Source organism: Mustela lutreola, chromosome 12 (genome assembly GCF_030435805.1).
Source record: "Mustela lutreola isolate mMusLut2 chromosome 12, mMusLut2.pri, whole genome shotgun sequence".
Taxonomy (NCBI): Eukaryota; Metazoa; Chordata; class Mammalia; order Carnivora; family Mustelidae; genus Mustela; species Mustela lutreola.
This window is the reverse complement of record NC_081301.1, coordinates 12,552,199-12,568,484: the sequence shown is the minus strand read 5'-3', so window position 1 is coordinate 12,568,484 and position 16,286 is coordinate 12,552,199. Positions and strand designations below refer to the sequence as shown.

The 16,286-nt window shown below is 43.8% G+C and overlaps 1 protein-coding gene across 4 annotated transcripts in view; it reads right to left on the bottom strand.

Annotated features, from left to right (window-relative positions):
* TTLL11 (tubulin tyrosine ligase like 11) overlaps nt 1–16,286 on the bottom strand; it is a 225,907-nt gene that overhangs the window by 170,477 nt on the left and 39,144 nt on the right. For 2 of the 4 annotated variants that reach the window (XM_059141423.1, XM_059141424.1), the window contains exons 2-3: nt 8,028–8,124; nt 598–731 (exon numbers count right to left, since the gene is read on the bottom strand). The exons of 1 other annotated variant lie outside the window; for it this stretch is intronic. In XM_059141423.1, the coding sequence (XP_058997406.1) occupies nt 598–731; nt 8,028–8,124 (231 nt within the window). The remainder of the gene's footprint in view (nt 1–597; nt 732–8,027; nt 8,125–16,286) is intronic. One more of the 4 variants, XM_059141427.1, reaches the window with a different exon arrangement.

Sequence of the window (16,286 nt, the reverse complement as noted above, 5' to 3'; positions counted from 1 at the left end):
TTCCCTACTGGTACTGTCTCAAACAGTGGTGAAGGCCCCAAACTATTTCATTCTCAAACATTTTGCTTTGATATGGAATGGGCGATTAGAAAATGGAGTCCGGAACAGATTTAAAGTAGGACACTTGAACGGTTCCCCCAGGCCACCTCCACAGTGTATCAGACTCCTCCAGAGCCTTGAAACAGAGCCCGACTCCCTCATTTCACACCACAGGAAGCCGGGGAGACCACCCTGGATTCGCCTGAACAGTCCCAGTCTGCTGGGCTCGGCCACCAGCTTCAGCCCTGTCTCCCTCACTTTCCGAACACCGGCTCCATGACCCCGCTCCCAATCTCAGCCCCAGGCCAGTCTCTTCGTATCAAGATGGACTTCTTCCGCTTGCCTACCTGTCACCCCGCCTATTCACAGCAAGTGTACTATTGGGACACACCATGTACTGTTGGGACACTCCCTTGGCTAGCCGCAGCTTCCCAAGGACACCCCCTCCCCCCCGCTACCCACCCCAGCTCCCAGCACACAGGACTCAGGACCCAGCTTCCAGGACACAGTTGCAACCATGACATAATTCAAGGGTCCCGGGGACAGAGTGTCGTCTACCTGAGCAACAAAGAGCTGGAACTCGTCAGGCAGAATCCAAGAGCGAGGATAGAAGTTGTACTCCTCAGGAAAAAGATTCTGCATGATTCTCACGGCTCTGCTCAGAGTAATTTTACGCACCATCTCCGTCATGCCTAGGGAGAAGAGAAGCTGTGAGGTTTGAACAGCAGAGAGCTGCTAACTGTAAGACAGCCATGATCAGGGACTTTGAAAACCGCCCACCCGACATATTCGCTTTTGCAGACAGATAGGAGCTGTTTCCCACAGAGGGGAATCATGGTTTGGAAAGACCTACCAGATTAATGAAAAACTGGAGGTAATAGAGAGTTTTTCCTCCTTATCAAATGCCTGGTTTTTTTTTCCTCCTTATAAAAATGAAGCATCAGGGGCACCTGGGTGGGTGGCTCAGTGGGTTAAAGCCTCTGCCTTCGGCTCAGGTTATGATCCCAGGGTCCTGGGTTCGAGCCTCGAATCAGGCTCTCTGCTCGGTGGGGAGCCTGCTTCCCTCCCTCTCTCTCTGCCTATCTCTCTGCCTACTTGTGGTCTCTGACTGTCAAATAAATAAATAAAATCTTTAAAAAAAAAAAAAATGAAGCATCAGTTGGAAGAAATGGGTTTTCAGCTAGTTTATTATTCCATTCTTGGTTAGTCCCCTCGATAATAGATAAAGACAAGCATTTACATCTTGCACTTAAAATTTAATGTCCTCTTTAATTTGGGGCCACCATCCATACTTCGAGGACTGCTTCCATTTTATACCCTCAAGAATATCATCTAGTGGACTCTGCTTACATTATGAGAAACTTAATTAAGTTGCTTTATTTTAATCTTTCATGAGTATTCAAGGTATAAAATAGAAAAATACACAGCTTTCAGCATAAAATCTGTCTCCTTGAAATAAGGACAGAAAGCAGAAAGGATATCACAGCATAATTTATAGTTTCAGGGGAGAAAATGGAATCTGTAGGAGTTCTTCAGTTGTAAGTACTGACAATAACATTGATAAGGCCCCATTAATTTGCCCAGAAGGGATTAAAATGACTCACTTATAAAACATTTTTAAAACACGGTGGATTTTTTTTTTCTTAGAACATCTTTAAGAACTCAGACAAGAGAAGAAACTGTATAACCTTAGCAAATTTTAAGCAAATGGGTAAAAATTCTTTTAAGTTTTAGGATGCTTATCTCTTAGGTAAATATCACCACTGAAAATGGAGACGAGAACTGGCCTTCACCTTGAGAAAGGCAACATAGTGCCATCACTGACACAAGGAACTGGCTTAGCCAAGTTATTTTTAACAGAAAGCAGAAAGTTTCGTGTCAGCCTGGCATGTCCGAATTATCACACATTCCAAATGGGCACAATCAGAACGAATGAGATTTCTTGAAATTCCCATGTTCAGGAAGTGAAGGGTGAACACTTGAGAATGAAGGTTTTAATAACCTATTTCTTGCTTCCCTCAGCATATTAAAAAAAGCAATAAATCTGAAGATCGCAGATTTAAGATGTCAGTGCCCAGCTTCTTGGTTCTTGTTTAGAAGGATAGAGAGAAGAATTAAATAAGAAATAAAGGAGCTTGAAAAGCACTAATAAACTCTGCTCTGATGTGAACTCTTCAATATTAAAGAAAACTCACTGAGGACACTCTTATGAGCTTCCTAAGAAATAAGTATGCACCCAGAAAATTCTAGAAGTTTCCTTTTGGTCCCCTCCAAATTAGAATTTTTGAGTTATAAACACTGGAGCTAAACACCAAATACACAAAACAATAACTTCAACTGTTTTTGAAGCTTTTTCCTTTTCATTGACAACAGTTTATTATCATACTAGACTGAAATCCTTCATAACCAACTATAATACAGCACCTTACAAGTAGATGAAGCCTCCTGACCATTGTGCTACTTTCTACACTTCAAGGACCTTGTGACTGGGGAAGAAACCCCTGTTTCTTAGAAACCCCTCAGCAGGTTAGACAGACTCACACAACATGGACAGGAGGGCTATGAGTATAAGTGTGGCTTGAACGCTCCAGAAAAGTTTTGTGAAAATCCATGTCCGGGGCGCCTGGGTGGCTCAGTCAGTTAAGTGTCTGACTCTTGATTTTGGCTCAGGTGGTGAGATCCAGCCCTGCATCGGACTCCACACTGGGCGTGGTGCCCACTTGTGATTTTCTCTCTCCTTCTGCCCCTCCCTCTCCCTCTCTAAAAGAAAGGAAAGGAAAGGAAAGGAAAGGAAAGGAAATGAGAGAGGAGAGGAGAAAAGAAACAAGAAAAGGGGAAAAAAAATCAATGTTCAGGAAATGGAACACATAATCATTTGAAAGCTGTAATGGCTCCTTCTGTACTGTGGATCCTAAGTCCTCCAGCAGGTGACAGTTCTGCTCCCAAGTGTGCTTTTGTGCCAGTCTCCAGGTAGTTCTCTGCTGAAAACAGCCAGCTCCAGAGACTCCCTGAAATCCAACAGCTACTTTTCCCAGACCGTTCTGACCCACAGGCTCTGGCCAACTCACCCCCATTCTCTGCCTAAATGCCTGTCTCCAGGAGGCCCCAGTGTAGACCTCCGTCGATCCACTTACCACCAAAACCTTTGTTCCACCACCATATCTAGGCTGTGTTCCCACCCGACCACTCCCTCCACCCCACATGGAAGCTGCTGCCATCCTGGCTTCTGGTGGTGGCTCAGAGACAGAAGTGGGGCGTGTCATCGGCTCTCAGGAAGAAGCTGGTGAGAGTAGCTAGGTTTCTAGCTGACCCAGAGCACATGTCCCCGGAGCAAATATGTGAAAAGAGAGGTCACTGGCAGGCTCTGCCACCTTCTCCCCGCTACTGCAGCACCTGACCCCTTCCCATGACCCTGGCCCTAGGCTTTGGGACACACTCTGACCTGTGCCACAAGCTCTAGGTCTAACCATCAGCTCCCCTGGAGATTGGGAACAAGGCAGTCTTTGACCTTGACTTTGTACTCCAGTTAGATAAGGAGAACTTCAACTGTCTTTCTGAGGCTTTCTGATTGCTTCGCCCTGGAATTTGGTGACCTGTCTTTTGCTCCTGGTGTCTGAGTAGCTGCCTCAGCAATGGCTTTGCTTTGTTCCCGCTTGTGTTCCTCCCTGTTCACCCAAGCTACCCAGCATGGGTAGGGTCCTCCTACTTAGGACCTGAGCCTGGTGCCTGCCCTCCCGCTGCCTACTTAGAGGTTCTTTTGAGGCTCACCGCCTACCTGGGGTTCTCAACGGGTCTGTTCCCAGATGTCCCTATGGTGGCAGGTCCCCTCTCAACTGGGAAAATGCCCTAACTCAGCTTGGAGCTTCCCACACCAGGAAACTTGCCTCCCACCGCTCCTGGGCCTGAGTTCTTCTCTCTGCTACCCTGGAGTCTCCAAGCCTGGTGGGTCTCCAGCCCTGTGAAGCTAGGCGAGAGGGTAACAGTCTGATCCTGGGGCTTACCACACAGACCGGTTTAAGCCAATTTAAAACAAAAACAAAACAAAATCTGAGCTATGTCGAGAGTCCTATTCAATCCGAACACCAGTGACAACAATGACTTTTGGCAAAAGCACATTCCAACCACCCAATGACAAGTAACTACTTCCGGATCCATCCTCTTCTCTCTGTTCCCAGTGCCGCTGAGGAGTTCATCTTTTGCCTGGATCCTGCAACATCCTCTGAACTCTCCGTCTCCTGCCTCTGCCCTTCCACCACCTCCAACGCATCCCTCTGGCGGGCCTTTCGAAAATGCAAGCTGGCCCATGTCGCTCTCTGGCCTAACAATGTCTCAGTGGCTCCCACGACCTTCAGACTGTAAGGATGCTATCCATAGGTCCCTGCTTATCTCGCTTCCATGGCCCCTCTCACACCTGACCCTTTGTCACCATCACAGGCCACCTGCCCTTCGCCGAATGAGCAGTAAACACCCCAAGTCTTTGTGCCAACTCTGCTCCTACATTTTGGAGGGAGGTCAGGCCCGTCCAGCCCTGGAGGCTCAGTTCATATGTTCTCCTGGGTCTCTCACCCTGTTTGTCCCCCAGGCAGATCTGGGTTGGGTCATGTGTTCTCATTCCAAGCCCCTAGGGCACCCCAGATTTCCTCTGTCTGGCACTTATTTTGTATCTGACTTCTCTCCCTACATGCCTCTCTCCTTGTCTTTGTACCCTCCACGCAGCACAGCGAGTGCCTGACCGCACGCAAGCTGTCCGGGACCTTCCTGGCGGGGGCCCTCTCCCTCTCTGCCAGAATGTCCCCTCCCCACCCCTGCCGTGGCCGCCACACATCTCAGACCCTGAAAGTCAGCAAAAAACTGTGGCTTGGGAGCTGAGAATTGACAGTTTGGGACTTCTCTAAAGCAAAGACGTATCCAAATCAGATTATTTTTATAGAAAGTCTTAATTCATCATGTTAAGACATAATAACCCATCTTGGAGGATCTCGTCATAGGAAAGTGGCTAAAATCTAATGTGCTGACACAAACAAAATAACTCGCTTCCATATGCATCTCCAGAAGTTTTCAGTTTCTTCAGCATGGGCTGCATTTAGAGCTGTCTGCCACATTCAGGCGAACTTACTAGCATAAGAGACACACTGCTAGGATAAGGGGATACAGGAGAGACAGAAGATAAGCCTGGACCCAAACTAGAGCCAAAAGACAGGCCCTTCTGGAATCATGTCATAGCGAAGAATTGCTGTCTTCCATAGGCAGAGGATGGAGCCACACTGCCTCTCTGCCTAGAGGTTCGAGAGCCTGCTTTGTCATTAGAACTAATTAATTGCTGTTGGTAAAGTGGAAAATTATATGTTCCAGTCACTGGCATGTGGGATGCAGGCTAGAGCGAACTTGCTTCTTTGGCATGAATATTCTTCTATCATTTTTGATGATGAAACTAGTCCTTTAATGAAACTAGTCCTTTGAGGGTGTTTTTCTCTAATTTGTGTTCCAAAAGGAAGCTATGACTTCTTTTTACTCACAGTCATGAGATGAGGCACAAGCAAAGAGGGGAAAACATAAATAAATGAAGCCTCATTCGAGGATTCATGTCTTAGCAACTCTGTCCTCATTGAAAGAACTGTTCTCTTTCAAATTACCTTCTCCCAGGACCCCAGTAAGTCCTTCGAGGGGCATCAAAAAATCACCTTTTATGAGCAGCAAGACAGAAAAGAATTGAACTGTGTGTGCAAGAACCCGGGCTACCAGAATCCTTCTTGCTCTCCAACAGAACCCTCCCTCTTCTCTAACTGTGGGTTAATTTTCTAGCTCCGGTACCCCCGGAAACCAATAAAGGTAGAAAAGTTAGCCATGTTACCAGATGACAAAGCATATGGTGGAAATGATCCCTGATGGGCAAATTGCATAAATACCTGGTAGGAAGCCGTAGCCCCAGGCTTGCCTGATGTAAGGATGCTCGTAACTCAGCAGGACCCTGCTGGGGGCCCTGGAAGCTATGCTTTGGAGAAGCGATGTGAGATAAAGCTCTTGAGGGGTGTCTAAGCCAAGACAGACCCACATCCACCAATGTAGGTCTTGTCTCCCTACACTTCCGAGCTTTTGCTTGAGGGGGGAGTCTAGCCTCTGGCACCCATGCAAAGACATCGCTGGAGAGAAATGCCTGACCTGACTGGCTGGCAGGCCATGTTTCCTGCCCTATGACCTTATAAGTGAATCTGAGCCAAGTGAGGCCCATGAAAGTCTGAACACTTAATTGAACCCCCCCCCCCCCCGCCCACAGTGGACATGGCGTAACTCTCCAGCGTATCATGTACGGCTACTGGGTTTTCTTTCTTTCTTTCTTTCTTTCTTTCTTTTTTTTTTTTAAAGATTTTATTTATTTGACAGACAGAGATCACAAGCAGGCAGAGAGGCAGGCAGAAAGGAGGAAGCAGGCTCCCTGCTGAGCAGAGAGCCCGATGTGGGGCTCGATCCCAGGATCCTGAGATCATGACCTGAGCCAAAGGCAGAGGCTTAACCCACTGAGCCACCCAGGCACCCCGGCTACTGGGTTTTCTGAGACATGGTTTCTTAAGGACATGGCATAGAATGCCAAAGAAAGAGAGTAAATTGTTTTTTAGTTAAACTCTATGCATACCATGGGGCTCAAACTCCTGACCCTGAGATCAAGAGTCACATGCTCTCCCAGTTGAGCCCAAAGGCCCCCTAGAAAAAGGGTAAACGGAATTTCATTTTAAAAATAAGCATAAATGATATCACACTAGGAGAAAACACTTGTATTTAGGCAACTACACTCTGACTGCAACCGTATAAAAGCGATACAAAAATATGGTTAAGTTTTGGGAGGAAATACAGAAATATTCACATTGCTGTTTGTTAAATGAGGGACCGGATTCAGGGTGACGCCCTTTTTAACAAACTTATTCACTATCTGGGGCGCCTGGGTGGCTCAGTGGGTTAAAGCCTCTGCCTTCAGCTCAGATCATGATCCTAGGGTCCAGGGATCGAGCTCCACATCAGGCTCTCTGCTCAGCGGGGAGCCTGCTTCCTCCTCTCTCTCTCTCTGCCTGCTTCTCTGCCTACTTCTGATCTCTGTGAAATAAATAAATAAAATCTTTTTAAAAAATTAAAAATTTATTTACTATCATATTATAATATGGTTTGTGCATGTTATGTTAACATTTCTGAATATAAGAGAAAGACCCTCTGGCTGCCTTTGCCACCCCCACTGGGCCAAATGTTCCTTCCCCCGGGGGCATACCCACTCACCTTACCCACCCTCCTCAGGGAGCCTTTAAAAATAATGAATAGCAATTCATAGCAGAAGAGGGTGGCAGAGATTCAGAATAAAGTGGAAAGGCATATGGGGAGGCTGGGGACGGAGGGAGGAGGAGTTGTAAAGTGTTGGCTCTGACACCTTCACGGAACAAGTCCCCCTACAGGAAAGCCTCACTGGGGTAAGGTCCCGAGGTCTAAGGTAGGCACTGTCTCAGCCTGCCGTTCCCAACAAGGAGACTGGTGTATCTGGTTTTAAAAATGGTACCTCCAGGGATGATATGTAAAGAAAGCAGAAGCTGCTAACCTCATTTTTGTGGCATATTCCTAGAATTTTAGTACTTCTGTTCCTGGCAAATAATTTATGTGAAGTGGTCATTTTTTTTTTTTTTCGTTTTGAGAACATAGTCTCCTCATTATACCTTCATAGTATAACTCAGAAGGTGAAGATCATGTTCTTCCACTGGTGAAATTAGTCCAGGAAAGCCTATCTTTTTATTTTTGAACCTCCAGTCCTTAATCGGTTGGTGGGTCCAAACCTGATGACCTCTGCGTTAGTTAGCTTCCCTCCCAAGGTCAGGGTGCCACAGTGGTAAAGGCAGCAAGTCCCAATGAAGAGTCCTTGAGTCTGAGCTCAAAATGCCACCTTGTTTTTGTAAAAGAGAGCGCCCTCACACAACCTAGAAACATTTTATGATGCCAACAATAACAGCAGATACCTGGAAACTTGTTCACTTGGCCGGAGAATATGTCATTGTCGTGAAATGAAACTCCATGCCAATAGATGTCACAAGGCAAGCGTCGGCCAAATGGGAACTAGAAGACAGAGGGGAAAAAACTGTAACGATTAACAAGAACTAGAGGAGCAACTATCATCCTGGCTGGCTGTTACATACACATTCCCCGTGACCTGGTGCATATCACATGACGTAATGCTCATAATAAGCACGTGAAGTAGATGAAAGCCTTTCTCATTTTATAGGTGAAGAAACCATCTCAGGCAGGTTAAAGAACTTGCTCAAGGTCACGACCAGGGAGGGGTGGCATTCTGACTCTGTGTAGCAGGCACCATACTCATGGCTTCACACCTAACCTTTCATTTTAATCCTCCTAACTACCCTAGAAAAAATTGTTCCCATTTTACTGGGGAGAAAATTGGGGATGAAAAAGGTATCTAATATGCCCAAAGTAACACAGAGCTGGTAAGGAGAGGAATTGGGATTTGAACCCAGGTCTATCTGAACCCCGAGCCATACTTCTCTTTCTCTAAAAACTGCAACTCCCAAGTCAGTCCCCGCAAAAATGAGCTCACGCTCTCTCGCTCACACTCTCTCATTCTCTCTTCCCTGCCCCCCCAAACACACACGTTCCATGAAGGGAGGCTGCATCCCCAGTGTTTCCTGGCATTCAAGAAAAGCTTTTTGGATAAATAAATGAATGAACTGGGAATGGTAATCTGACTCAAGGTGACATACCAGATTCTCTCTTCGAGGAATTTGGAAATCTGAGATGCCAGGCAGCCTCTGCTGCCCCTTGATCTGGAAGTGATAAAAAGCCAGAGCCAGGCAGATGTGGTTGGCTGTGAGCACAGAGAAGCGAACGCAGCCCAGCTGATGAGAGAGACAGAAGGAGGAGGTGCAGAGAGGAAAGTGAGACCATGCGGCCCTGGTGACAGACTGAGTGACTTTAGTTCCTAGGGCTTCTAGATCCTAGGTCCAGACCCTCCTGAGCCTCAAGGCCCCTCGTGTCCGTGGATCCTGTAAGACAGCCTTATATTCTTAGAATATAGCCCCTCTTTGCACACACTATAGGGTTTCCTTATTAGCAGCCAGAAAAATCCCTCTGTAAGACAGAAAGCCCTGCTCTATCCACTATATCCTGCTGCCTCTCAAAGTTATCAGCAAGTTCTATACTTACAGAATTCCTTTTCTTAAATCTATAAGTCAAAGGACCCTTGTTAAAGGAAAAAAAGTGAGGATGTGTCAGTTCATATTTGGAACTTGCTTGTTAGAAGTCCAGATGAAGAGAGATGCCAACACACTGAACGCAATCACTTGACTTTCCCATCCTAAGACTACAGCTAATCAGGATTTTTGTCTGCTCCAAGTTGAGAGAGCTTAAGTTCCAATGGAAAAAAATAGCATTACTAATGAAATGGTGGTGACTTGATGCTTTCCAACTATTCTAAATTAAAATGAAGGCAAAGAGACTAAGCCCTTTAAATCATTCACATTATTTCAAAGCTGTGCCAAAGTAAGGCATATGTTACACACTCTATTAGCATGAACAACTTTCATCTATAATTTATAGCATTTCACTTGTTTTCTTTGCATCCAATGGACTGAAGTTATTAATTCAGTAGTCATAAATACAAAGAGATACAGCATATGTTACTTTCTTCCAGCTGCTAAGTGCTAACAGAGGGAAGGGGAAAATAACTTCACCAGGGAAGTTTCTCTAAAAAGCACACTATCCAAGCAAAGTTTACTAAGATTTAAGTGACCGTGCTGCCTGTAATGTGGGACCAACACCTGCTCCATGTCCGCAGATAACCAATGACTCCTTATCACCTTTACAGTTACCCTTCAACCCTTGCCAACCTCATGAGTCCCAAATTCACACTTCATTCAGCAGTGCCTTCAGCTCTCTCAGTTTTGAGAAACTGTGGGTTTTAAAAATCCATTCATTCAATAATTGCTATGTGCCAGACACTGTGCTAGGTGCTGAGAACACAGAGAAACACAATTTTAAATAGGTCCCAGGACTTCAAAATCCCTCCTCTTTTTAAGATTTTTTAAAAAACTGCTTAAACATCATACTCAATGGTGAAAGACTGAAAGCTTTTCCTTGAAGATCAAGAATGAGATAAGAATGCCCACTTTCACCACTTTTATTCAACAGAGTATTGTAAGAGCAAAAGGCAAGAAAATGAAATGAAGTAACCAAATTGGAAAGGAAGAAGTAACATTATGTTTGCAGATGACATGATCTTATATGTAGAAAACCATAAAGGTTATACACACATATACACATACAGTTAGAAATAATAAATGAATTCAGAAAAATTATAGGATACAAAATCAATACACAAAAATCATCTTTTCTATATACTAACCATGAATGATCCAAAAAGGAAATTAAGAAAACAGTTACATTTATAATAACATCAAAAAGAATAAAATACTTAGGAATTAGCTTAAACAAGGAGACAAAAGACTATATGCCAAAAACTATAAAATGCTGCTGAAAGAGATTAAAGAAGACATGCATAAGTAGAAAGATATCCCATGTTCATGGATTAGAAGACTTTATGTTGTTAGGATGTCAATACTAGACAAAGCAATGTACAGAGTCAATGAAATCCCTATCAAAATCCAAATGACTTTTTTTTCTTACAGAAATATAAAAATCGGGGCGCCTGGGTGGCTCAGTGGGTTAAGCCGCTGCCTTGGCTCAGGTCATGATCCCAGGGTCCTGGGATCAAGCCCCGCATCGGGCTCTCTGCTCAGCAGGGAGCCTGCTTCCTCCCCTCTCTCTGCCTGCCTCTCTGCCTGCTTGTGATCTCTGTCTGTCAAATAAATAAATAAATAATCTTTTAAAAAAAAAGAAATAGAAATATAAAAATCTATCATAAAATTCATGTGGAATCTCAAGGGACCCCAAATAACCAAAATAATCTTGAGAAGAAAGAAAATGTTGGAGTTATCATGCTTCCTGATGCCAACTTAAAATAAAGCTAAGATATCGAAACAGTGCATAAAACAACGAGATACAATGAGATACCACTATACAACTACTAGAATGGCCAAAATCCAGAACACTAACAACACAAAATGCTGGCAATGGTATGGAGGAACAAGAACTCTCACTCATTGCTGATGGAAATGCAAAATGGTACACCTCCTTTGGAAGACAGTTCTTAAAAAGTAAACATACTTTTACCATATGATCCAGTAATTGTGTTCCTTGGTATTTACCCAAATGGGTTGAAAACTTATGCCCAAAAAAAAATCTATACATGAATATTTATAGCAGTTTTATTAATAATTGCCAAAACTTGGAAGCAACCAAGATGTCTCTCAGTAGGTAAATGGATAAACCGTGGTGTACCCAGATAATGGAATATTATTCAGTGCTTAAAAAAATGAGCAATTTAAGCCAAGAAAAGACATGCAGGGATCTTAAATGCGTATTTCTAAATGAATGAAGCCCATTTGCAAAGGCTACACACTGTGTGATTCCAACTATATGACATTTTGGAAAAGGCAAATCTACAGAACCAGTTAAAAGATCAGTGGTTGGGACGCCTGGGTGGCTCAGTTGGTTAAGCAGCTGCCTTCAGCTCAGGTCATGATCCCAGGGTTCTGGGATCGAGTCCCGCATCGGGCTCCTTGATCAGCATGGAGCCTGCTTCTCCCTCTGCCTCTGCCTGCCTCTCTGTCTGCCTGTGCTCACTCGCTCTCTCTCCCTCTGTCTGTCTGACAAATAAATAAATAAAATCTTTAAAAAAAAAAAAAAAAAAAAAAAAAAAAAAAAAAAAGATCAGTGGTTAGCATGGATTAGGAGTAAGGGGAGGGATGAATAGGGGAAGCACAGAGGACTTTCAGGGTAGTGACACCACTCTATATAACACCGCAACAGTGGATACATATCATTTATTCATCTGTCCAAGCCCACAGAAGGTACACTACCAAGAATAAGTTTTAATATAAATCATGGACTTCGAGTGATAATGATGTGTCAGTATATGTTCATCAACTGCAACAAATGTACCATTCTGGCAGGCGATTCTGATAGCTGGAGAGGCTATGCATATGTAGGGTCAGTGACCATATGTGAAATCTCTGTTCCTTCTGCTCAATTTTGTAGTGAACCAAAAATAGTTCTAATAAAAAAATAAATTAATAAAAACCAGGATGTTACTGGCATAAATACAGACAGACTAATGGGATAGGATACAGAACCCAGAATTAAACCCTGACATATACAGTCAAATTGTTTATGACAAGAATGACAAGACTATTTGATGGGGAAAGGAAATTCTGTTCAACAATTGCTGCCAGGAAAACTGGATATCCACATGCAAAAAGAATGAAGTTGGACCCTTACCTTTCACCATATACAAATATTAACTCAAAATAAGTAAAAGACCCAATCATAAGGGCTAAAACTATAAAGCTCTTAGTAGAAAATACAGGGAATAAGCTTTATGATATTTAATTTGGCAATGATTTCTTGATATGACAAAGTACAGAGAAACAAAAGAAAAAATAAATAAATTGAACTTCATTGAAATTAAAACTTCTTTGCATTGAAGGACACTTGTCAACAGAAGGAAAGGGAAGCCCATGGAATAGGAGAAAATATTTGAAAATCATGTATCTGATAAGGGATTAATATTCAGAATATATTTTAAAACTTTCACAACTCAAGAACAACAAAAACAATTTAAAAATGGGCAAAGAAAGGACTTGAATAGACATTTCTCCAAAGAAGACATACAGATGGCTAATAAGCACATGAAAAGATGCTCAACAACACTAATCACTAGGAAAATGCAAATCAAAACCACAATGAGATACAACTTCACACTCATTAGGATGGCTAGCTTAAAAAATAATAAAAAGGAAATAAGTGTTGATGAGGATGTAGAGAAATTGGAACCCTCAGGCACTGGGAATGTAAAAAGCTGCTGTGGAAAATAAAATTGTCACATGATCCAGTAATTCTACTTCTGAGTATTTACCCAAAAGAACTGAAATCAGGGACTCAAACAGATACTGATACCCAAATGTTAAGCATTATTCACAACAGCCAAAGGTGGAAACAGTCCAAGTGTCCATTAACTGTCCATCAACAGTCAAAATGTGGTATATCCATACACCGTAAAATTACTCAGCCTGGAACAACATAGATGAGACACTGAAGACATTATGCCAAGTGAAATAAATCAGACACGGAATGTTGTATGGTTCCACTACTACGAGGTAGCTAGAGTAGTCAAATTCATAGAGATGCAAAGTAGAACAGTGGTTTCCAGGGGCTGGGAAGGTGTTGTTTAGTGGGTACTGAATTTCAGTCTGGGGAGATGGAAAATGTCTGGAGATGGATGATACTGATAGTGGCACAACAAGGTGAATGTATTTAACAGCTACTAAATTGTCCACTTACAAGCAGTTAAGATGATAACTTTTGTTATGTATATTTCACCACAATAAAACAACAGTAAGAAACTGTCTACTTACCCCTGGGGGGTAAGGGGCCATTCCTGGCTCTACTCTGAACTCTCTATAGCCTGGAATGCTACGTGGCTTTTCATGGGGCAGCTGAAAATAGACAATGTTTCTCAGACTCCCCCACTCCCCATCTTTCTAAGGTCAGCACCATCTTCCCAGTTATCTAGATTCTAAATTCTAAAAGGAGTCATCTTTCCTTTTCTCTTCTTCAAACTCTTTTGGAAAAAGGACTAGTTTTGGGGTCAAAAGACCTGAGAGTTCTAGACTTGTTCCATCACTTACTATGAGGTCTTAAGCAACCAAAATTTTTGTGTCCTCCATTGACTGAGATGAGAAAACATGTCAAGGTGCAACAGGAACCAAACAAGATAATAGAAATGAAAATGCTTTGTACATTCCACAATACAAATCTGAGTTGATCGTTGATTTATTTACTCATTAAGTGTTAAGAACCTAGTGTGTGGGGCAGTGTCTCAGGTGGCAAGGACACAGGGGAACATGTCTGCTTCCATGGAGCACACAGTCCATGGGGGAGAAAGAGTTGACTCAAATAATCACTTCCAACGTATCCGCACAAACTATGGTAAGGGCTGTGAAATGAGGTCCAGAGAGCAATGAGGACACAGGGAGAGCCCAGCACATCTGGGAAGTCAGAGAAGTCTGCTCCGAGTAGGGGGACCACATGTTCATTAGCCCAGGACAGCTCCCCTTTACACCTGGTGTCCTGGTGTTAATATTAATACAGGGTTGTTGTTGTTGTTGTTGTTGTTGTTGTTGTTGTTTTCCACTTTCAAATGTATCCCAGTTTGAACAGCAAACTGAGTGGTCACCCTGCTCCTGAGTAAAGGCTATTTGAGCTGAGATTGGAAAGAAGAACAGGCAGATGGGGAAGGAAGAGTATTCTAAGCAGAGAACAAATATGTAAAAGCCCAGAGGTCAGACTGACCATGACGCACTGGAAAGCCTGAAGGCAGGTCAAGATGGCTGGGGGTACAGGGGACCAGAGGAAAGTAGTGTGACATGTGGCTGAAGACCTAGACAGAGGCCGATGATGTAGGGCTGCCCCCAGCTGGATAGGAGAAACAGAAGGTCATGTGGAGAGCAGATGAAGACAGACCAGAGAGACAGAGAGCATGACCCATAAAAGGCCAGCGGGGAGAGTGTTTCAAGACAGAGAGAACAGTGAACAGCGTGAACGTGGCTGACAGGTCAAGTAGACTGGAAACTAACAACCGCCCGCTGGCTCTGACGACATGGAGAGCTTCAGGACCATGTCAGCCCACTGGGATCACCTTTCTGGTCCCTTCAGTGCCTGCTACGCTTATCACAACACACTGTTGTGTACTTCATGTGCAACCCGAATCTCCCTCAGAACGCCAAGGATTTCTAGGACCTGGAACAATTTGACATACTTGTCTCGGGTCTCTGAGAATGACTAACCAGGTGTCCAATTTGTCCTAGGCCAATAGGAAAATTAGAACCATAATCCTGAGAATTACCCATAACTCCCTTCCCTCCCCAATACCTAACTGGTCAGCAAGTCTTCCGTTTTACCTCCTAATTTATTTTTACATTTCTTCTCTCTACTTTAATGCCCAGTGCCGTTGTCAAACTTTGAGGCTTCCTCTCTCGCCTGGATGAGACGTTTGTTAGTCACACATGAACGACAGTAACTAGCACACCCTCCCCCCACATACTACCATCTTTGTCACAAAAAAAGATTCTCCCTCAGCGTATACACCTGTGTGGACCCAAAATCCTTTTCCTTCTTACCTAGAAGGACTAAAACAAACTTGCCAGGCTCCTGCAAGAACTGAAACCATTAAATGTCCTTTGAGCATATTTGTGCTTAAGGAATTGATGTCCAGGTCCCCCTTCTAATAAATAGCCCAAAGAGTGAGTTCAAACCCCCTGAGGGATTTTACAAAATGAAATTTCACAGTGAATGCTGATGAAAGCACAATTCACATTTCTGTGCTTTGTGAATGATTTTCTTCATAAAGCTTCTTCATGAAAGAAAATCTTTCAAGTGATTGGGCATAAAAGAGGCAAATAAGCTTTGATATGGGCAAGTGTATGTGTAATGTATCTACAGGGGGAAATGACCCAAATTACTGCTTTAAAATGAGAGGCCCAAATCGCTGTGGGGAAATCCAAGGAAGAGGTAGAAGCCAGAGCAGCTCACTTGGGCTCGGAAGAGCACCGCTCCAGCCTCAACCTGCCACACCCCACCCAGAGACTTTGACACGCTGCTGACCTTGCCCTGCTCTAGCTCACCTACAGTGGAGTTAAACAACAGCTGTAAAACCCATCCGCCTCCCTGGGCTGTCATGCGGACTGAGGTAGTGCCTGAGAAAGCACTTTGTAAAAAGCAAATTGCTGTTATGTAGGATGGCCTATTATTTTTAATGCCCAAGGAAAACACCTCAACGAGTAACTTCAATTAAAAAAGATGCCAACCAAATATCAAGCACCATTAGGACAGCTCTTGAATAAGAACACCGCAGTGTACTTGCACTTGGGAAACCCTAGCTGACGCCCCCGGGCAGAGCTAATGGATTTCTCTCCAGTGCCCCCTCTGTATTCAGTCGATGTCTATAGTACAGGCACTGCCTTGCAGGGTATTAATGTCTACATGCCTTTCTCTCCATCAGACAGAAGGCTTCAGGGTAGACATACTTGATTCTCTCCACCGTCTCGCAGGCCTACCATCTGTGGTAGGCAGCCTCTAAGATAGTCTCC